The following is a 21,921-nucleotide window of genomic DNA, read 5'->3' on the forward strand; positions in this document are numbered from 1 at the left end:
GCTGGTATATAAGGCCCTGGGTTTGGTGCCTGGCATGGCATTGAAAAAGTCACTTTCCAGGGCAGAGGGGACCCAGCCAGGATGACACAGAAGGACATTTGGAACCCTCTTCTTGATGAATTGTCACTTTGCACAAGAGACACGTGAATCAGTTCCCTATGTGAGATAGTCACCGTTGACTGTTTTTTTTTTATTTCCTTTTGTTGCCATTGTTGTTACTGATGTTGTTGTTGTTGGATAGGACAGAGAGAAATGGAGAGAGGAGAGGAAGACAGAGAGGGGGAGAGAAAGATAGACACCTACAGACCTGCTTCACCACCTGTGAAACGACTCCCCTGCAGGTGAGGAGCTGAGGGCTCTAACCGGAATCCTGATGGAGGTCCATGCTCTTTCTGCCACATGCGCTTACCCCGCTGCACCATTGCCAGGCTCCCAGATTACTCATTATTTTAAAAACTTTTATGTTAATGAGAGATAGAAAGGGAGAGAGACCAAGAGATTAGAGCCCTGCTCAGCTCTGACTGATGGTGGTGCAGGGAATTGAATTTGGGGCCTCAAAGCCTCAGGCAAGAAAGTCTTACAGATGGATCTACCCTATGACCCTGCAGTTCCTCTCCTGGGGATGTATCCTAAGGAACCCAACACGTCCATCCAAAAAGATCTGTGTACACATATGTTCTTGGCAGCACAATTTGTAATAGCCAAAACCTGGAAGCAACCCAGGTGTCCAACAACAGATGAGTGGCTGAGCAAGTTGTGGTCTATATACACAATGGAATACTACTCAGCTGTAAAAAATGGTGACTTCACCGTTTTCAGCCGATCTTGGATGGACCTTGAAAAATGCATGTTAAGTGAAATAAGTCAGAAACAGAAGGATGAATATGGGATGATCTCACTCTCAGGCCGAAGTTGAAAAACAAGATCAGAAAAGAAAACACAAGTAGAACCTGAAATGGAATTGGCGTATCGCACCAAAGTAAAAGACTCTGGGGTGGGTGGGTGGGGAGAATACAGGTCCGTGAAGGATGATAGAGGACCTAGTGGGGGCTTTATTGTTATATGGGAAACTGGGGAATGTTAGGCATGTACAAACTATTGTATTTACTGTTGAATGTAAAACATTAATTCCCCAATAAAGAAATTTTTTAAAAAAGAATCAAAAAAAAAAAAAAAAAAGAAAGTCTTACAGAACCATCATGCTGCCTTTGTGCCCTTTAAGATGAGTTTATCAGATAGAGAGAGCACGCTGGGGACCAGGCGGTGACGCACCTGGTCGAGCGCATATGTTAAATTGCACAAGGACCCTGGTTCAAGCCCCTGATCCCACCTGCAGGGGAAAAGCTTCACAAGTGGTGAAGCAGGGCCACAGGTGCCTCTCTGTCTCTCTACCTCCCCTCCCCTCTCAATTTTTCTCTATCTCTATCTAATAATGAGTAAATATATAGAGAGAGAGGAAGAAAAAGAGTGAGCGAATGCTGGTAGATGTGGTGCAGGGGTGGAGTTCAGGTTGCTGTGCTTGCAAGCTTAGTGTTCTCCCTGGGACATAGTTAATCCAGGAAGTCAAGCCTGGCTGGCTTCCTGGAGGAGGTGATTCATTAAGTTTAAGGACTTGAGAGCAGGGCTACTATTACTAGTTCACAGTTAATACAATTGTTGGTACACGTGTAAAATTTCTCAGTCTTCTGCAAAATGCTGCCACCCGAAAGTGGTTCTTGAGCCCCCACACCATAGACCCTTGGTGCTGTGTGAGCACCCTCACCCTCAGGGTGCTGGTTGCTGGCGCCAAGGCCAGGAGAAGGCTGGATGGCCCTGGGGGAGCTGGCATAGGGTCAGGCCAGAGCTCTCCCCAGGTCCCAGCCTGCTGCCCTTCGTTTCCAGGTGACGATGCCCGGGGAGCCCGTGGATGTGGCCTGTGGAGTGGATCACATGGTGACCCTGGCCAGGTCCTTCGTCTAAACCCTTGGACTGCCCGGCCGAGGCGCTGGATCGGGGACCCGTGTGAGTGTCCCTGGCCCCTCCCTCCTCCAGCTGACGTGTAGCCAAGCATTGGCAAGGGCCCCAGCCTTGCTGAGGGTGCTGGCAGCCTGGGGGGCTTGCCTGCAGGTCCCCGACTGCCTGGACACCTCCAGTCAGCTGCCTACAGCCGGCTCCCTGAGGGAACCCATGCTGAACCCCTCAGCCTGGGGTCTTCTCTCTGGAAATAGTGGTGGGCACCAGCTACAGACCCTGTGGAAACACAATTGTTACCTGCCCTGAGGACGTCCTAGAAAGATGACAGACCCCCCACAGGAGGGACATCAAGACCCAGTCTCTCGAGAGCTGAGGTCTCTAGACTCAAGCCTGGCCTGAGTGCCCACTGAGGAAAGCTCCAGAAACTACCAGACAGCAAGGCGTGGGGAGCATGACTTGTCTTTGCCTTCCAGAAAAGTGTCTTTTACGAATCTCTTTTGGAATAAAGTATTTTCTGGCTTAATCTATCATTTTTTTAAAAGAACAAATGGAAGGGGGTACGGTAGTGGCACACCTTGTTAAGTGCACACATCACTGTGCACAAGGACCTAAGTTTGAGCCTCTACTCTCTGATGAAGCAGGTCTGCACAATAGAAAAAATAAAATAAAATATAGCCTCCAAAGATGATGGAGTCATAGTGCTAACACCAAGCCCCAGTGATAACCCTGGCAGCAAAAACAAAGAAGTTGTCTTTATTCCCCCCCCCCCCCCCCCGATTTTACCAGTTCATGTAGAGATCAACTTTCAGGAAGATGAAGCTTTTAAAATTTTTTTTACATTTATTTATTTTCCCTTTTGTTGCCCTTTTTTAGTGCTGTAGTTGTTATTGATGTCGTTGGATAGGACGGAGAGAAATGGAAAGAGGAGGGGAAGACGGGGAGAGAAAGATAGACACCTGCAGACCTGCTTCACTGCCTATGAAGCAACTTCCCTGCAGGTGGGGAGCCGGGGGCTCGACCCATGATCCTTACACTGGTCCTTGTGCTTTGCGCCACATTTTTAACCCGCTGTGCTACCACCCTGAAGATGAGGCTTTTCCATGAGGCCGATGCTGATGTTTGAACATGAACTGGGAATCGTATCAAACGGGGAGCAGTGGGTGGTCCATGTGGGGGTGGCCTCTGGCAGGGAGGCAGCCCAGGACCCCTCCTCTGAGCCCTAGCCATTACTCCTGAGGGGGGGGCCAGTTCTTTTTTTTTTTCATTTTATTTATTAATGAGGGATAGGAGAAAGAGAAAGAACCAGACATCACTCTGGTATGTGTGCTGTCGGGGATTGAACTCAGGACCTCATGCCTGAGAAACCAACGTTTTATCCACTGTGCCACCTCCTGGCCAACAAATTCTCTCAAATTATTTTAGGGGACAGTAGGTGGTGCACCTGGGTTGAGCACACATTACTGAGCAAGGATCCAGGTTTGAGACCTTGGTCCCCACCTGCAGGGGAAAAGCTTTATGCAGGTCTCTCTCCCCCTTCCCTCTCGATTTCTGGCTGTCTCTATCCAATAAACAAATAAACATAAAAAATTATTTTAGGGGCCAGGTGGTGGCAATGCACGAGGACCTAGGTTAAAGTCCCTGGTCCCCACCTGCAGGGGGGAAGCAGGTCTGCAGTTGTCTCATCCTCTCTTAAAATAAAGGGGGGGGGATCGGGCGGTAGCACAGGGTTAAGCACAAGCCCCCGGCTCCCACCTGCAGGGAGTCGCTTCACAGGCGGTGAAGCAGATCTGCAGGTGTCTCTTTCTCTCCCCCTCTCTGCATTTCTCTCTGTCCTATCCAACAACGGCAGCAATAATAAAAACAAGGGGGAAAGAAAGCAAAAAAAAATTTTTTTTTTAATGTAAACTGTTAATAAGAAGAAGCAAAACTTTGGGGCTGGGTGGTGGCACACCGGGTCCTGGTTCAAGCCCCTGGCTCCCCACCTGCGGTGTGTATATGCGGGGTCGCTTCACAAGCAGTGAAGCAGGTCTAAAGGTGTCTGTCCTTCTTTCTTCCCCTCTCATTTTCTTTTTGTCCTAGCCAGAAAATGGCCACAGGTGCAGTGAATTCATAGTTCAGACACTGAGTGAGCCCTTGTAGGCAGAAAAAAAGTTTTTACAGGAGCCAGAACTTTACATTTTTTTTAATATTTATTTTCCCTTTTTGTTGCCATTGTTGTTTTTCATTGTTGTAGTTCCTTATGCCAGTCCTTGCGCTTTGCGCCATGTGTGCTTAACCCGCTGCACTACTACCCAACTCCTGAGCCAGAACTTTCTAGGGCTCAGTGTGGAGGCAGTGGAGCACTTTCCCCCCTTCTGTCTCCAGGGCTGCTTTTCCTGCTGGGCAGGGAATGGGGGTCAGCAGGCCCTGCCTGCCCCCTTACCCCTACCCTCCATGGAGCCATCAGGGAGGCCAGAGTCCCAGGCAGGAACTGCTGGCCTCAGACCCTCCACTGCGTGGGCAGTGCCTTGTCAGTAGAAGCCATTCCTGGGGTGGTATGTCCACAGGGGGTGGGGGTGGGGGGTGGGTCCCGGGCTTGGGAGGGGAGGAGGGAGGCCCAAGCCCACCTGTCCCATGCCTGCCTCCCCCACCCCCTCCAGAGTTGGGAGAAAAATGACGAAGGAGCCCATTTCTGTTTTCCCCACTTGGTCACCTCCCACACCTGACTCCCACAAAAAGTGGGAGTCCCTATTCAGGGGTGACCTATTAAGACAGCCTGAGCGGGAGTCAGGTGGTAGCACAGCGGGTTCAGCTCCCCATGTGCAGGGGAGTCGCTTCACAAGCGGTGAAGCAGGTCTGCAGGTGTCTTTTTCTCCCCGTCTTCCCCTCCTCTCTCCATTTCTCTGTCCTATCTAACAGTGACGACATCAATAACAGTAATAATAACTACAACAATTAAAAAAAAAACAAGGGCAGAAAAAGGGAATAAATAAATACAAAAAAGAAGGTGGCCTGAGGGACAAAAGACTTGTTCTACGGTCCTCACCCAGGGCCCCAGCATCTGCACAAAGTCAGTCATCAGCCAGTTTTTTTTTTCCCTTCTGCATTTGGTGAACACTTTACAAAGTACAAAATATACTGTCTTTTTTTTTGGGGGGGAGGGAACAAGGTTTTTTTTCTCTCCGTCATACAGTACATGAAATCTCGAGGGGGGTGAGTTTCTCCAACAAAGAAAGTCAGTGTGAGGGTCCCCAGAGAATGGGCCCCCTTCCCCTGCTGGTCCCCTTCTCCCCCAGGCTGGGGTGGGGGGCGGGGGCAGATAGGAGTCCACTGCTGATTGCTGGTGAGCCAGGGCTTTGGGGAGGCCCCCATGAGCCCCGCAGCATCTGTGCACGCACCCCCACCTCGGGATAACGGAAATGATTTTGGCATCAAGGAGGGTGGGGGGTGTCGGCCGTCGGCCCCCTGCTGAGTTCAGAATAGGTAAACTGAGGCAGAGGACGGGAGACACACTGAATTGTAAGAGGGTTAGGGAGCTGGTCGGGCGTGTGTCTCCCCACAATCATGACGGGGCCAGATGCTTCTAGTACTGCTAGAGCCCCTTGCAGAGTGGGGTTCCCTAAGTCCAGGGGGTGTTGGGGCGGGGGACAGTCTACCAGGGGTTCCTGGTAACCCATCATGTCTCAGCCTGCCCCTGGGGGAGCAAGCCAAGGAGGCCTCTGAGGACGGACTGGGCTCAACTCAGCATGAGCGCATGTGTGCACACACACATCACATGCGTCTGACTGCACATGTGTGACCATGCAGGGCACGGTGCCCCAGTATGAGCAGGGGCCCCCCTGCACCTCTGGCTCTCACAGCACCCCAACATGAACTCAAAGCTAAGAAGAACCTCTACCCACGCACACCCTACCCTGCCCCTGTGCCCAACCCTGTGCCCATGTGGTGTGGGGGGGGACATGTGTATTGAGCAGGAAGTGGCATAAAAAAAATCCATTCAGGGCTGGAGGCTCCTGCCATCACGGGGTCCCCATGTACAGACCCAGAGGCCCCCCTGCAAGATCCCCAAAGAGCGTGAGCAATCAGGGAAGGTGACTAGCAAGCTGATGGTGCCTTTGGCCAGGGTACAGGGGCCACCCACCTTCCAGACACCAACCTGCCCGATGGCGGCCTACCTGTAGGGGGTCTTTCTGGCTCCTCCTTTTCCCCAAGATTTAGGGGGGACCAGGGAGAATGCTGGTGGCTTTGGGGGGGAAGGTTGGAGGCCCTGAATCTCAGGGAAGGGAGCGCTATTCACCTCTTGCTAACAGCAGTGGTGCAGGCAGCTCTCTCTGAGGTTGGAGGGTGGGGGGTCCGGATACCCCCATGGGGGAGGGGAAGGGGTCTGGAGGTCACATGATGCCCTATGGTGCTGGGTCAGGGTGAAGGGGGGCTGAGCAAGAAAGGGGGTTCTTGAGAGCTGGAGGGGCATCTACAGAGACTTGAGAGGGTGCCCTCCACCCCTGGTTCTGTGTGCGGGGTGGGGGCTGGGGCTGGCATTCAGGCCTCCATGTCTGCTCACCTAGAAGCCGCCCAAAGGCAAAAGATCTGCCCCAGCACCCCACAGGGCCACACCCCCCATGGCCCTCGTGGCTCCAGACACATCAGCCTCAGGGCCCTCCAAGCGGGCCTGGGGGGTGAGCACCTGTACCCAGCAAACTCTTGAGATGATGCACCACCACCCTATACGCTGGGAAAACTACACACCCCTCAGAAAGCACACCTCCTAAAAGCCAAGGAGACAGAACTGAGGCTCGCTGTTCCCTGAGACACAGGGAGGACATGCCGCTGGGGCTCACCACAGGTGGGGGGGGGGGCTCATGGCATCCTCTCTACCTCCCCCCTACCGTTAAGGCTGTCACCCCCTCTCAGTGAGGCCTGAGAGAAGGAGCTGAGGTTTCTAAGCTGATGGGTGGGAAACAGCACAGGAACAGCAATCAGAAACGGGGGGGACAGGACCCCAAGAACGGCTCGGGAGGGGGGTTCGGCTGGCCTGCAGGGTGGGTGGGGTACAGTGGAGGGGAGGAGCACCCCAGGGAGGGGGCACTGTTTCATTACAAAGCAAGACTACTCCAAACAAAGCAAGGGTGGTCAAGGTGGGGGGGGGTGAACAGGGGTGCAGGAAAGGGCCAAACCCAGCTTTTAAGAGAGACGGGGAGGAAAGGGGGGCCCCCCACTACCCCCACCCCCACCTGGGGCTCAGTCCTGGGCTGCTGGTTTTGTTTTGTTTTCTGAAATCAGAACTGGAGGGAGGGGACGGGGGTTAGGGAGGGCAGTGGCTGTATTGCCTGGATACACGGATGGGAAGTCAGAGGTGGCTCAGCCGGGTGGGGGTGGGAGGTAGGGGCCTCACACGCTCACACACGTGGAGGGGGCGCCCACACAGTATATATTAACGTATATATTGCTCCAGTCTATCTGCTATTTACAGGGTTTCTCTATGGACATAGAGCACAGGTATGTGCACAAGAGACACGCCTGGGCGGGGGCACACGTTTCGGGGTGACAGGGCCGACACAGGCAGGCAGGGGGAGCGACAGGGATGGGGACCTGGCAGGGGTGCGGGGGGGGGTTCACGCACAGCCATCCCCCCACACACCCCCTAACACTCTACATATTTTGGTTGTTTTAAGCAAAATGAACAAGGGGAAAGGGGGAAAAAAAAGGGGGGGTCCTACTTAGTGCTGGGGTCTCCGGGCACCTGCCAGGAGCCAGACATACACACTAGCTGGTGGGTTTCTGGCATTCAGGGTAGGAGGTGTTCCCATATGAATTCTTCAATGGACCAAGGAAAGGTCCCTTCTCTGAGACAAGGTCTGAGGTGGGGGGTGGGGTGGGGGAGGGTTTGGCTCCTGCTTACATGCAAAGCAACCCCCCAAAGAAGTGAAGGTGCCAGGGTTCACCCCATTCCCCCACCACGACTGGAATACCACCCGTGACCCATGGGTCCCTCCTCAGATGCTCACACACCAGCGGGGCTGCCCCCCTTCTTGCTGGCTGGGCAGCCCAATGTGGGGGACCCCTCCCCACCGAGGAACCCCGTCATATAATAGATCTCTGCCCCCCACCCCCACTTTGTATATCACAAGGGGACCTAGGCCTCTAGGTAGTGTCCAGTGCTCAGAGCCAGGTGACAGCGAGTCTCTATCCTCAACCCCCCACCCCAAACTTAGCCACCTTACCCCAAAACTGGTACAGCCTGGGTGCAAATTAGGTTAAATTAAAATGAGGAACGGTTTTCTCTATTAAGGCTCAGTTTGCTGCCTCCCCAGCGAGGGAGTCATGAACACCATGGGCCCCGGGCTGGGAGGGCAGGTGACCTGAGGCTCAGAGGCCTTCCAAGACCCCCCAAAGTAGGAGGAGGGGCAGGACAACTGGGGGGGGGGGCCTGTGCTGGTCTCTCAACTGCTGGGGAGGCCCCCCCACTGGAGTCTGTCTGAGGGAAGTGGGGGTCCAGGGCTCATACCCCTGGCTGCTGGGTCTCCTGGGGGGCTGCCCCTCCTCCCAGGAGTTAAGGGTGGAAACAGGATCCCCTCTTGGCAGTCATGCTGAGAGTCGGGGTGCAGGCCCTGTGGTTGGCAGGTGAGGTTCTGGGGGACCCCCGCCCCCAGCCCCATCCTGGGTCTGAGCTTCGGTGACCACACACTACGCCCCCCACCCCAACCCAGGGGTGGACATTCACTCTGCAGGAACCACCCCCCAGCAGATGGGACCAGCGCCAGAGACCACGCAAACAAACAGCCCCACCCTCACAGGGGTCTTAGAAGTGCCCCCCTAAACTCAGCCGCTGCTCAGCCGGCCTCCCAAAATGCCAACAGAATGGGTACCCCAGCTTCCTTCTGGGAACCCCTCATACACTCCCCAGAACCCCGCCACTGCTTTCCAGGGGATCAGGCAGTTCTCCATGAATCTGGGGGGTGAGGGGGACAGCGGCTGGCAGGGTCCACATTAGGGTGGGGGACTCCTCCCCCCCCCTCCGCCCCCAAAGAAGCCTAGGGACCGAGTTTCCAGTCTTGAGAAATAACTGCAGGGAGAATCTTCAGGGTGGGGCTGAGCCCAGGCCAAGGGGGGCAGGGAGCGCAGGGAGTCCTCTTCTAGTGCTTCTCCGCCTGGGTGACTTTTAGGGCGCTGATGACCCCGCTGATGTTTTCTTCAGGGACCTGGAAGGGGTGGGAGGTGGACAGGTGAAGCCCTGTCCTGGAGTTTGGTCAGTGGCAGGGGTGGGGTGGCGGTTAAAGGCATGTGCTCTCACCAGTGCATGGTCGAACTTGAAGGTGCTGATGTAATAGGCAGGGATGTCGGCTGCGGCCAGGGGCTCAGAGATCTGTGCCACGATTCCACACTCATCTGCAGGGGTGGAGGGGGACAGGAGACCCTGACTCAGTGTCTTTGGACCCAGTGCCCCACCCCCAGTCTCCCTGGGAACCCCTGCCTTCTCCATTCTCTCTCCTAGGCCCTGGATCTGCCCACCTCTGCTCCCCATCTGCCTGTTTTCAACCCTCCACCTCAGTTCACTCTGGAATGTTTCTTTTTCTTTTTTAAATTTATCCCCTTTTGTTGCCCTTGTTGTTTTATTGTTGTAGTTATTATTGTTGTTAATTGATGTCGTCGTTGTTGGATAGGACAGAGAGAAATGGAGAGAGGAGGGGAAGACAGAGGGGGAGAGAAAGATAGACACCTGCAGACCTGCTTCACCGCCTGTGAAGCGACTTCCCTGCAGGTGGAGAGCCGGGGGCTTGAACCGGGATCCTTATGCTGGTCCTTGCGCTTTGTGCCACGTGCACTTAACCCTCTTCGCTACGGCCTGACTCCCCTCTAGAATGTTCTGGAATGAAACTAGGGCTGCTGTGGTATCTCTCTCTCCCCCCTCAATATTTATTATTCTTTAATCTGATAGGATAGAGAGAAATTGAGAGGGGAGAGGAAAGAGAGAGAGACATCTTTCCCCCCTGCAGGTGGAGACTGGGGGCTCAAATCAGGTTCTTGCGCGTTATAACATATGCACTCAACCAGGTGCGCCACCACCTGGCCCCTATTATTTATTTGTTTGTTTGTTTATTTATTTATTTTAAAGAGAGACCAAGGGCCGGGTGATAGCGTACCTGGTTGAGTGCACGTTACAATGCACAAGGAAGGACCTGGATCCAAGTTCCTGGTCCCCACCTGCAGGGGGGGAAAGCTTTGCAGGGAGTGGTGAAGCAAGGCTTCAGGTGCCACTGTGTCTTTCTCTCTAACTCCCCTTTCCCTTTCGATTTCTGGATGTCTCTATCCAATAGAGATAATATAAAATAATAATAAAGGGAGAGCGACAGAGACAACAGGAGAGAAGGAATCACAACACCAGAGCTTCCTCAGGTGCCTCAGTGCTTCCCCTGTGGAGATGAGTTTGGGCCTGGGCCGTGTGCACAGCAAGGCAGGTACCCTCCCTGATGAGCTACCTCATTAGCGGATTATTATTATTATTATTTTTTTTTCCCAGAGCACTGCTCAACTCTGCCTTATGGTGGTGTGGGGGATTGAACCTGGGACTTCGAAGCCTCAGGCTTGAGAGTCTCACTGGATAACTATTATGCTGTCTATCCCTGTCTGGGATTAATTTCTGACACACCTTGAGCTACCCTCCTGGCCCCTGCTGTCACTTCCCCCCTTCTCCACCATGGAGTGCAGACACAAGCTGGACCCTGGGGGTGGGGAGGAGGTGTCTCACCGAAGCCCAAGGGCTGACCCCCAATCCGGACCATCTTCCAGAGCTCCCCAGAGGCGCTGGTGAAGAGGAGGTTGCTGGGGAACCTGGGGAGAGCAGGAGAGAAGCCAGCGGAGTCACTAGATGGGAGGACCTCCTGGAACCTTCTAGAATCAGGTGGAAATGGGACACAGGAGGGAACAGCAGTGCTGGGCTTGGGAATAGCAGATACCCATGTTCCGTCTGTGCAGGCTGCCCCCTTTCCCATTTCCAAAGGGGGCTATGGGAGGGATGGGGTATCCTGAGGGAACCCCACTGTGGCCCCTATCAGGGCAGGGCTGGAGTGGGGGTGAGGCTGCTGGTCTGAGAGGGAGGGGTTGTGGGAAGGGCCCAGGAGGGGCAGAATGGGGCATGCTGTGTCCAACTTGGAGTCTGCCCTCCCCACCAAGGCTGAGCACCCCCTATTTCCCAGGAGCCCCACTCACCTCTGCTGGGTCTGCACGTCCATGACCAGAGAAATGTAACCCTCGATGAGGGAGAAGGAAAAGAACCGAATATTGCCACATTCGTCACCGGCAGCCATGGGGTCCTTCACCCTGGAGGTGGGGGAGCAGGTGAGGCCTGAGAGAGCTGGGGGCCAAGTGCCAGCATGACTGTTCCTTGTGGGGGACCTGAGAGTTTGTGGGAGGCAGATCATCCCCCCGAGATTTTCAGAGGCAGCCATAGCCCTTCCCAGTGACAGAGACCTTCAGCATGGGCCTTGCCCTGGCATAAGGTGATACCTGGGATCAAGCCTCCAGCCTCTGGGGCCCCGGGAATATTCTAACAGGTTGAACTCTGTCAATTGGTTCTCCAGCTTGTTTAAAACATAACTGATTTTTATCGTCATTATGGCTTTACAACTCCAGGATGACTTTCTTTTTTTTCAGATTGCAAAAGACAGAGGGAGGAAAGACATGACATCACTGAGCTTCCTCCAGTGCAGTGGGGGCTGAGATGGAACCTGGGTCAGACACGTGACAGAGCAGGTAGATTATCCAGGTAAGCTATCAAGCTATCTTCCCAGTCTTTAATTAAAAAAAAAAAGAGGGGCCAGGTGGTGGCGCACCTGGTTAAGTGCACACATTACAGTGTGCAATGACCCAGGATTGAGCCCCTGGTCCCCACCTGCAGGAGAGAGCTTCATGAGCAGTGAAGCAGGTCTGCAGGTCTCTCTCTCTCTCTCTCCCTCCCTCCCTCCCTCTCTATTTCCCCCACTCCTTTCACTCTCTGGCTTTCTCTGTCCAATAAATAAATAGAAAATATATATTAAAAAAAAAAAAAGGCTGGGAGACAGCATAGTGATTCTGCAAATGACTTTCCTGCCTGAGGCTCTGGGGCTCCAAGTTCAATTCCTATCACCAGCCAGAGCAAAGCAGTGCTCTGGTAAAAAATAAATAAATAAATAATAATAATAATAACTGTTTTGGGGCCAGGCAGTGGCACACCTGGTTGAGCGCATACATTACCATCTGCAAGGACTGGGGTTCTAGCCACCACTCCCCAGGTGGGAAGTTTCACAAGCAGTTGAAGCAATATTGCAGGTGTCTCTCCCCTTCTCTATCTCCTCTCCCCTCTCAATTTCTCTGTCTCTCTCAAATACCTAAATAAATAAATCTATTTGAAACAGCAGTGAGAAAGACAAAGACAGAAGGGGGGGGGTAAGAGATGCACCCAGTTGAGTGCCTACGTTACTTTGTGTAAGAACCTGAGTTTAAGCCTCCGGTCCCCACCTTCGGGGAGAAGCTTCACGAACTGTGAAGCAGGGCTGCAGGTGCCTTCCTTTCTGCCTATCTCCCCCTCCCTCCTCTCTCTCTCTAGTGCACTCAAACCAGGTGCGCCACCACCTGGCTCCTCAATTAGTTTCTACCCCTTTCCCCTCAAAAATAAACAGATAATGAGAGGGAGAGGGAAACGGAGGAGGGAAATGTTCAGCTCCGGTCCCACGCAGTGCTGGGAAATGAACCTGGTGGCTCTCTGGTCCCGCCCCACCAACCGGGAGGCCCCGCCTCTATAGGGACCCGCCCATACCGGATGTCCCGCCCACAGACCCCGCCCCTACCCGCCCGAGTAGAACATGACGTCCATGAGCAGCGTGGCCACCGTGGGCAGCGTGTCCGGGTCCAGGCTGGTGACGCAGAAGCTGTTGCTGGGGCTGGACAGCGGGTGGATGACCGGCCTCTGGACTGCGGGCAGAGGGGTGGCTGAGCACGCAGGGACGGCAAGTCAACTCCTACCCCCCACCCCCAGCCCTGGGACTCACCCATCTTGGACTTGACGAAGCCATTGGTGACACCCAGGTCCTCTGCTGCCACCGGCTCGCCGTTGACCACGCGCAGGATGGTGAACTCCGAGGATAGCGTGTGGGTGACAAAGGGCAGGTCCCGCTCGCGCACCTGGGGTGAGGGCCAAGCTGTGAGGAGGGAGCGACACCCCTAGGCCCCCATTCCCCGGCCCCCTTCTCCGCTCCCTTAGTTCTAATAAAAGTCAGGTGCAAGGGGGCCGGGCGGTGGCTCAGCGGGTTAAGCGCACGTGGTGCGAAGCACAAGGACCCGCGTAATGTTCCCGGTTGGAGCCCCCGGCTCCCCGCCTGCAGGGGAGTAAGTAGCTTCACAGGTGGTGAAGCAGGTCTGCAGGTGTCTATCTTTCTCTCCCCGTCTTCCCCTCCTCTCTCTATTCCTCTCTGTCCTATCCAACAACAATTACAGCAATAACAACGATGACCAAGGGCAACAGAGGGGAAAAATAGCCTCTAGGAGCAGTGAATTCATAGTGCAGGCACTGAGCTCCAGCGATAACCCGGGAAAAGAGAAAAAAAAAAAAAAAACACCACCAAAACTGCCTATGTTCCCTCAAGTCAATGTAAATACAATGCTTACTAACAAAGCCATGAAAATTTGACCTCTTTCTTTCTCTCTCCTTTTTCCTTCCTTCCTTTCTCTATTTTTTTGTTATACCAGAGCACTGCTCAGCTCTGGCTTATAGTGGTGCTGGGGATCGAACCTGCACCTTTGGAGCCTCAGGCATGAGAGTCTCTTTGCATAACCATTATGCTATCTGGAAGCAAAAAAAAAAAAAAAAAGTCAGGTGCAGGGATGAAGTGGGATGGAGGCCACAGCACCAGAGCTGCTTCTGGTGTCACAGCACTTGCCCATGTGGTGCTGGGGCTTGGACCCGGGCCCCATACACTCTTCCTGGTCAGCTTTGTCCAGGGCACCCAGGATGGGTTCTGGCCAGTGAGGCACAGGGAGGGCTGGGTCACCCCCCAGGAGACAGCAGTGTCCCCAGCAGAGCTAGGAGGGAGCCAGACCCCCAGGCCCTCACCAGGATGAAGTCGGTCTGGTAGGTGGACAGCATGAACACTGAGATGTTCTGGTCGGCCAGCGGCGCGATGACGGACTTGGCAATCTTGGTGACGCCGATGGGCTGTGAGCCGGGGAAGCCACCACCACCAGACACCACATTCAGGGCCAGCCAGGTGGCGTCTGCCACGCTCAGATGCTCCGAGGACGGCAGCTCTGTGGGGACAAAGGGGACAGGTGACAAGGTGGGATGACAGAGGCGACGGACTCTGGGTCTCCATTCTGCTCAGCTTCCAGGATCTCTTCCTGGCAGGAGCAGACGGGGAGGCTTGGGGACAAGTGTCTTCAGTTGGGCAAAGAAATGATGAGTCAGCATCATTATTATTACTGTTGTTATTATTAAAAGAGAGGAGGAGGAGATAGAGAGTGAGAAAGAAAGACACCTGAGATCTGCTTCACTCCTTGTGAAGCTTTCCCTCTGCAGGTGGGGAGAAAGGATTCGAACCTGGATCCTTGCACATGGTGATGTGTGCACTCAACCTGGTGTACCACTGACTGGCCCTCTTATATTATTTTCTAGATAGAGCAGACAGACTGAAAGAGATCACAGCACCTTCCTTCAGTGCAGTGGGAGCTAGACTTGAACCTAGGTCACGCAGATGGCAAAGCAACATGCTATACAAGTGAGACATTTGGCTGGCCTTTTAATTTTTTTTTTATTTGCCTCCAGGGTTATCACGGGGACTTGGTGCCTGCATTATGAATCCACTGCTCCTAGAGGCTATCTTTTCCCCTTTTGTTGCCCTTGTTGTTTATTATTGTTGTTGTTATTGCTGTCGTTGTTGGATAGGATAGAGAGAAATCGAGAGAGGAGGCGAAGACAGAGAAGGGGAAAGATAGACATCTGCAGACCTGCTTCACCACCTGTGAAGTGACTCCCCTGCAGGTGGGGAGCTGGGGACTCGAACCAGGATCCTTACATCAGTCCTTGTGCACTTAACCCACTGCGATATCACCCAGCCTCCTGGCCTGACTTTTTATTTATTTTTCCTTCACTGAACTCAACCTGCTTTTTATTTGGACAGAGAGAAGGAGAGACATCACTGCACCAAAGTTGTCTCCTGGGGGGGGGGGGGAGAGCACTGCTTCACCACCCATGGGCCTTCCTGGGTGCTGTGCATGGTGCTGAAAGAGGAGAGACCCCCCCCACCCAACCCTGCCCCACCCTCCACAGAGCTCCCCAGGTGCTGTGCCTCCTTCTTGCTGAGGTGTGTGTTCTACTTGACGGTTATCTCCTGGCCCCTCTCCCCTGTTGGGAAGTAACACCGCAGGCTGCTCTTCTTAGGCCTGTTTGAACCCTGGAAGGAGTCCCTGATCTATAAGGGGAAGCGTGAAGGCTAACCATTGGCTGTCCCCTCTTCTCAGGCTCTGCTGGCCTGGTTTAAACACACTTTCTGTGTCCCGCCTCCAGGACTCTAGAGGAGCCCTGTTATCATTTTGTCTCAGGAAGCCTGGGGACAGTTTCCAGTGGCTCCAAGGGGCCCCAGGGCCTAACTCCTCGCTCCCTCTCCTGCACAGTCAGCCCAGGTCCAGCTCTGCTGCTGACTGCTACGGCTCAACAGCCTTCCATAGCTCCCACTGTCCAGAGGAGGTTCAGACATGCCCTGCTTGCCTCTGGGTTGTCTCAACCTCTTGTCTCCATATTGGTTTTTTCCAAGGCTGAACCTGGTCCCTCCTTCTGTCCCCTCAGTCACACACCCCTGATCTGACATGGCCTCTGCCTCTCCAGCTTCAGTGTCAATAGAATTCCTCCCCCAGGAAGCCTGCCTTGACTGCACAGGTCAGCAGAAGCCCCTTCTGAGTCCCCTATAAAAAGCTGTTCCATGGAGGGCTCCCCATATTCTCCTAGATCTAACCAACTGCAGTGGGATTCTGGGATATGGCCCAGGTGTGTGCACATCTGGACTCTGCAGCACCCTCCCACCCTCCCTGCCTCCCCCTCCCCACAGCCAGCTCAGACCCCATGAATGTTCCCCCAGAAGCTGTAGACAGAGCTCCAACCTCCACATCTGTCCGTTCCCAGCACTACCTACTCTAGGAAGCCCTTTCAGACTGCGCTTCCCGGCAGCACTTCCTGTTGACACTATCATCCTGGTTTTCTGCATCTCTGTCCCCCAAGAACCCCAAGTCCTTGAGGGGCAGGGGTTGGAGCCTGGCTCATAGAAGCACCTGTAAGTGAGCACAGGTGTGAGGCCCTGGGCAGGTTCCAGAACATTCCTGGTAAGTCTTCAGCTCTGGAGCCTGTCAAGGCAGGAAGAGGGGCACCAGCCAGGTTGGGGGGGTGGGTAGGTGTGTGTGTGGGGGAGGAACAGACTCTGCTGCCTCCCTCACCCCCCAGTGGAGGCAAAATAAGCAGGTGGGGTGAATCAGCAGGTGGTGCAGTGGACAAAGCACTAGACTCTCAAGCATGAAGTCCTGAGTTCCATCCCTGGCATCATATGTGCCAGAGGGAGGCTCTGTATGTCTCTTGTCTTTCTAGTTAATAAGTGAAATTTGAAAGGAAGGGGGAGAGCGCACACTTATTACCATGTACAAGGAGCTGGGTTTAAGCCCCAGCTCCCCACCTGCAGGGGGGAAGTGTCACAAGCAGTGAAGCAGGTCTGCGGTTATCTCTATCACCCCCCCCTTCTCAATTTCTGTCCTATCAAGTAAAATGTATTTACTGTATTTATTTTAATTTGTATTTATTTATTTTTTGCCTCTAGGGTTATTGCTGGGGCTCCGTGCCTGTGCTATGAATCCACTGCTCCTAGAGACCATTTTTCTCATATTGTTGCCCTTGTAGTTGTTATTTTTAAAATGTTTTATTTATTTATTCCCTTTTGTTGCCCTTGTTGTTTTATTGTTGTAGTTATTATTGTTGTTGGATAGGACAGAGAGAAATGGAGAGAGGAGGAGAAGACAGAGAGGGGAGAGATACCTGCAGACACAGGCTTCACTGCCTGTGAAGCGACCCCCCTGCAATTGCAGAGCCAGGGGCTTGAACCGGGATCCTTATGCCGGTCCTTGCACTTTGCGCCACGTGTGCTTAACCCGCTGCACTACTGCCTGGCTCCCGCCGTAGTTGTTATTTTATTGTTGCCGTTGTTGTTGTTAGATAGGACAGAGAGAAATCAAGAGAGGAGGGGAAAACAGAAAGGGGGAGAGAAAGATAGACACCTGCAGACCTGCTTCACTGCCTGTGAAGCAACCCCCATGAAGGTGGGGAGCCGGAGGCTTGAACCAGGATCCTTGCGCCTGTCCTTGCGCCTCACACCGTGTGCGCTTAACCTGCTGCGCTACTACCTGGCCCCCAAGTAAAATGTATATATAATTTTTAGATGGCCAGCAGGAGTGGTGAATTCAAAATGGAGACTCTGAGCCCCAGCAATAACCCTGGTGGTAAAGAGAGAGACAGAGAGCAGAGAGAGCCAGAGGGCACACACAGGCAGCCAGTACTTACCCAGGAAGCCCTCCTCATCCACGATGATGGTGTAGTCCTCTGGCGTCTCTGTCAAGCTGAAGAATTTGCACCTGGAAGAACAGACAGACATAGCCATGAGTTAGTTCCCTCAGGGCTCTGGGAAGGTTTCCCACCTCTAACCTAGGGGGGGCACCCAGAGAGTAGGGGAGCCTCCAGTCTCTCCCTCTGCTCCCCCCAAGCTCAGGGACCTCTGAGTCGGCTAGCCTCTCAGATGCTGCTGAGCCCCTAGGAATGGGGCTTCCCCATACTTGAACTCAAAGGCTCTATTTCCCCCTCGCATCATCTGAGAAACTCCCACAAACTCTGAAGGTCAAATTCAATTCAGGGATGGGAGAGGGTATGTCTGTCAAGGGTGCTTTTTTTTGTGGGGGGGAGTGCAATGTCTGCACTATCCAATGTCATCTCTGGTCATATGGTTTAGCTTGGAGCAATGTCACCATTAAAAAAAAAAAAAGATTTTATAGAGATCTAGAGGTATAGGGAGACAGACACCTGCAGGGGGCCAGGTGGTACTGCACTGGGTTAAGCACACTGCACAAGGATTGGTGCAAGGATCCCAGTTCGAGCCCTCAGCTCCCCACCTGCAGGGGGATCGAGGCAAAAAAAGAGAGAGAGAGAGAGAGAGAGACCTGCAGCATTACTCCACCACTTGTGAAGTATTCCCGCTGCAGGTGGGAAATTGGGGCTTGAACCTGGGTCCTTGCACACTGTAACATGTGCATTCTACTAGATGTACCACCACTTGGCCCCTTGTCACTATTTTTAAGCAGCACTGGGAGTCAAACCCAGGGCCTCTGTATAATGTATAATGTATAATGCCACTGAAGAGCTTCCCCAGGTCATGCCCTTCCTTCCTTCTTTCTTTCCTTCCTTCCTTTTTGCTCATTCATTCATTCTGTATTTCATCTTTATTATTCATTATCTGCTTCCGGGGCTTCACTTGATTTTGAGCCTGTAAGACTCCAGTGTTCTTATTGGCTCCTCCCTCCCTTCTTTCTGACAGAGGGTCTGAGATGAAGAGGAGAGGCACCGCCACACTGGAAACCAAATCTCCCCTCTGCATGGTTCTTCCATGTGGTAGCTGGCCGGGGGCACGGGGTTGGGGGTCCTCAAACCCAGGTCCTTGCACCTGCTGCACTCCATCGGATGAACTATCTGCCAGCCCACTAATTCTTTATTTTAGAGTAAGAGGGAAAGAGAGAGGCGAGGACATCACACCACCACTCCATCATCCTTGAAGCTGCTCTTGCTGGTGTTTATGCTGCTTCTTGGTGGCAGAGGCTCAAGGGTGCCTGCACATGATAGTGTGGGCTCTGCCCAGTGAGATAATTCCCAGTCCACCTGTTCTTTTATTTTCATTCTTATTTTCATGTTTTTTAAATATTTATTTATTCCCTTTTGCTGCCCTTGTTTTTTATTGTTGTAATTATTATTGTTATTATTGGATAGGACAGAGAGAAATGGAGAGAGGAGGGGAAGACAGAGAGGGGGTGAGAAAGACAGACACCTGCAGACCTGCTTCACTGCTTGTGAAGCGACTCCCCTGCAGGTGGGGAGCTGGGGTCTCGAACTGGGATCCTTACGCCAGTCCTTGCGCTTTGCGCCACCTGCGTTTAATCCGCTGTGCTACCGCCTGACTGCCCACCCATTCTTTATTTTAGAGAGAGGGTAGAGACAGCACATCACAGCTCCACCATCCATGGAGCTCAGTGGCTGTCCATGGTGCTGAGAGAGGAGAGACCCACAGCCCTGCTCCACCATCCATGGGGCTCCCTGGGTGCTGTGGACCCCACAGCCCTGCTCCACCATCCATGGGGCTCCCTGGGTGCTGTCCATGGTACTAAGAGAGGAGAGACCCTCACAGCCCTGCTCCACCATCCATGGGGCTCCCTGGGTGCTATCCATGGTGCTGAGAGAGAAGAGACCCTCACAGCCCTGCCCCACCCTTCATGGAGCTCTCTGGGTGCTGTGCATGGTGCTGAGAGAGAAGAGACCTCACAGCCCTGCTCCACCATCCATGGGGCTCCCTGGGTGCTGTGCATGGTGCTGAGAGAGAAGAGACCCCACAGCCCTGCTCCACCATCCATGGGGCTCCCTGGGTGCTATCCATGGTGCTGAGAGAGAAGAGACCCTCACAGCCCTGCCCCACCCTTCATGGAGCTCTCTGGGTGCTGTGCATGGTGCTGAGAGAGGAGAGACCCCATAGTCCTGTCCCATATCCATGGGCTCCCTGGGTGCTGTCCATGGTGCTAAGAGAGGAGAGACCCCACAGCCCTGCCCACCATTCAAGGAGATCCCTGGTGCTGGGCCTCATGAAAAGTGCTGGGGCTGGGTGGCTGCAGGATGGGCTGCTGCATCCTCGACTAAGAGCTTGTGCCCTTGGGGGTGACAGAGGCCACTGGGGATCTGTCACCATTGCTCTAGTCACCAGTATTGGAGCCAGCCCCCATATTTCCTGCTAGCCACCCCCCTGCTTCCCTCTCTCCCTACTGTTATTCCTCTTCCTGTGTCTCCTAGACCCCCAACTCTTCAGTCTCAGGCCTGTAAAGGGTGACATGGGTGGTTGATATCCATTCCACTGTCCAGAGTATCCCTCCAGACCCAGTTTGAGACCCTACAGGATCTTTCTTCCCCCCCAGCCTGTCCTTGTGCCACTCTGCCTCGATTATCCCCCAGGAGAAGACAGCAATGGCTGGGGGGGAAGAAAGGCTCTGAGGTCCTGGTGACCAGAGACCCAGGTTCTGATCCCAGTGTGACATGGCAGCACTATGGACAGTGATGGGCCTGCGAGGGGTTAGGCAGTTCCCAGTCAGCTCCTGTCAGAACTCAGGACAGATTCAGCCACCAAGCTGCAGATGCTGCCATGATGCCACCCTGACTTCCCTGGGCAGACGACCTCACCAATGTGTCCTGGAATCTCACCTTCCCAGAGCCCTGTCCCACTAGGGAAAGACAGAAACAGGCTGGGGGTGTGGGTTGACCTGCCAACATCCATGTCAGTATTGAAACAATTACAGAAGCCAGAAATGTGAATTCCAAATAAACCTTGTGCTGTAAAGTCACTATTCAGTGCCACACCAGAGTTTTATATAATTATACAAAGTTTTAATATATTAAAAATTATATATATATATATATATTTGACCTCCCACCTTCTGCACCCCACAAAGAATTTTGGTCCATACTCCCAGAGACATAAAATATAGGGAACCTGGGAGTCGGGCATTAGTGCAGCAGGTTAAGCACACGTGGTGCAGAGTGCAAGGACCGGTGCAAGGATCCCAGTTTAAGCCCCCAGCTCCCCACCTGCTGGGGAGTCGCTTCACAAGCAGTGAAGCAGGTCTGCAGGTGTCTATCTTTCTCTCCCCATCTTCTCCTCTCCATTTCTCTCTGTCCTATCCAACAGTGACGACATCAATAACAACAATAACTACAACAATAAAAAACAAGGGCAACAAAAGGGAATAAATAAATATTTTAAAAAATAGGGAACCTTTAGGAAATCTGACAGTTGTATACAGATGTATATACCACCTTAAACAAGATATAGAATATTTTCATCTTTCCAAAAAATTCCATTGTGTCCCTTTCCAGTTTGTTCTTCCCTGTAATTATCGTTTTGTCTGTTGTATTTTGTGTAAATAAAATCATATACATTAAAAAAAAGGATATTAAGTGCACATGGCACGAAGCACAAGGACCAACTTAATGGTCCTGGTTCAAGCCCCCGGTTCCCCACCTGCATGGGGAGTCGCTGCACAGGCGGTGAAGCAGGTCTGCAGGTGTCTATCTTTCTCTCCCCCTCTCTGTCTTCCCCTCATCTCTCCATTTCTCTCTGTCCTATCCAACAACGACGACAACAATAACTACAATAATCAAACAACAAGGGCAACAAAAGGGAATAAATAAATAAATATAAAAAAACAAGAATAGGGAACCTTCCGGTGGAGGGGATGGGACAGGAGACTCTGGAGGTGGGAACTGTGTGGAATTATACCCGTTATCTTATAATCTTGTTAATCATTATTAAATCCCTAATGCAAATAAAAAAAGAACCCAGGACAGAGGTGTTTTCCAGGCTGCCGCTGAGTCCTCACTCATCAGAGCTGAGCAGTGCATAGCCGGTGTAACTGTCAGTCTCTCTCTTTCATTGCCCCCAGAGTTATCACTGGGGCTCAGTGCCTGCACGACTACCTACTGCTCCTTGTGGCCATTTTTTTCTTTCCTTTCATTTGATAAGACAGAGAAATCAAGAGGGAAGGGGGAGATAAAGAGGGAGAGAGAGAGAGAGACAAAGAGACACCTGCAGCCCTGCATCACCACTCATTAAGCTTCCCTCTTGTTTGGTGGAGGGCAGTACTCCATGGGCTAGACTACAGATGGTGGCAGGTAGCTGGGAGGCA

General features: G+C 53.0%; 2 protein-coding genes across 4 annotated transcripts in view; one reads left to right on the forward strand and one right to left on the reverse strand.

Annotated features, from left to right (window-relative positions):
- The window catches only part of RCC1L (RCC1 like), a 33,339-nt gene extending 30,860 nt beyond the window's left edge, over window positions 1-2,479 (forward strand). Inside the window, exon 9 of one of the 3 annotated variants that reach the window (XM_060173540.1) lies at window positions 1,854-2,479. In XM_060173540.1, the coding sequence (XP_060029523.1) occupies window positions 1,854-1,959 (106 nt within the window). In that variant the 3' untranslated portion in view covers window positions 1,960-2,479. The remainder of the gene's footprint in view (window positions 1-1,853) is intronic. The other 2 variants (XM_060173539.1, XM_007517971.3) reach the window with 2 other exon arrangements.
- A 4,862-nt stretch (window positions 2,480-7,341) lies between these two features.
- CASTOR2 (cytosolic arginine sensor for mTORC1 subunit 2) overlaps window positions 7,342-21,921 on the reverse strand; it is a 36,999-nt gene continuing 22,419 nt past the window's right edge. Inside the window, exons 2-9 of the mRNA XM_007517973.3 lie at window positions 17,498-17,568; window positions 14,018-14,211; window positions 12,957-13,089; window positions 12,756-12,879; window positions 11,140-11,250; window positions 10,679-10,761; window positions 9,224-9,318; window positions 7,342-9,131 (exon numbers count right to left, since the gene is read on the reverse strand). Of these exons, the coding sequence (XP_007518035.1) occupies window positions 9,066-9,131; window positions 9,224-9,318; window positions 10,679-10,761; window positions 11,140-11,250; window positions 12,756-12,879; window positions 12,957-13,089; window positions 14,018-14,211; window positions 17,498-17,568 (877 nt within the window). The 3' untranslated portion in view covers window positions 7,342-9,065. The remainder of the gene's footprint in view (window positions 9,132-9,223; window positions 9,319-10,678; window positions 10,762-11,139; window positions 11,251-12,755; window positions 12,880-12,956; window positions 13,090-14,017; window positions 14,212-17,497; window positions 17,569-21,921) is intronic.

The sequence above is a fragment of the Erinaceus europaeus genome, chromosome 15, assembly GCF_950295315.1.
Source record: "Erinaceus europaeus chromosome 15, mEriEur2.1, whole genome shotgun sequence".
Classification (NCBI taxonomy): Eukaryota; Metazoa; Chordata; class Mammalia; order Eulipotyphla; family Erinaceidae; genus Erinaceus; species Erinaceus europaeus.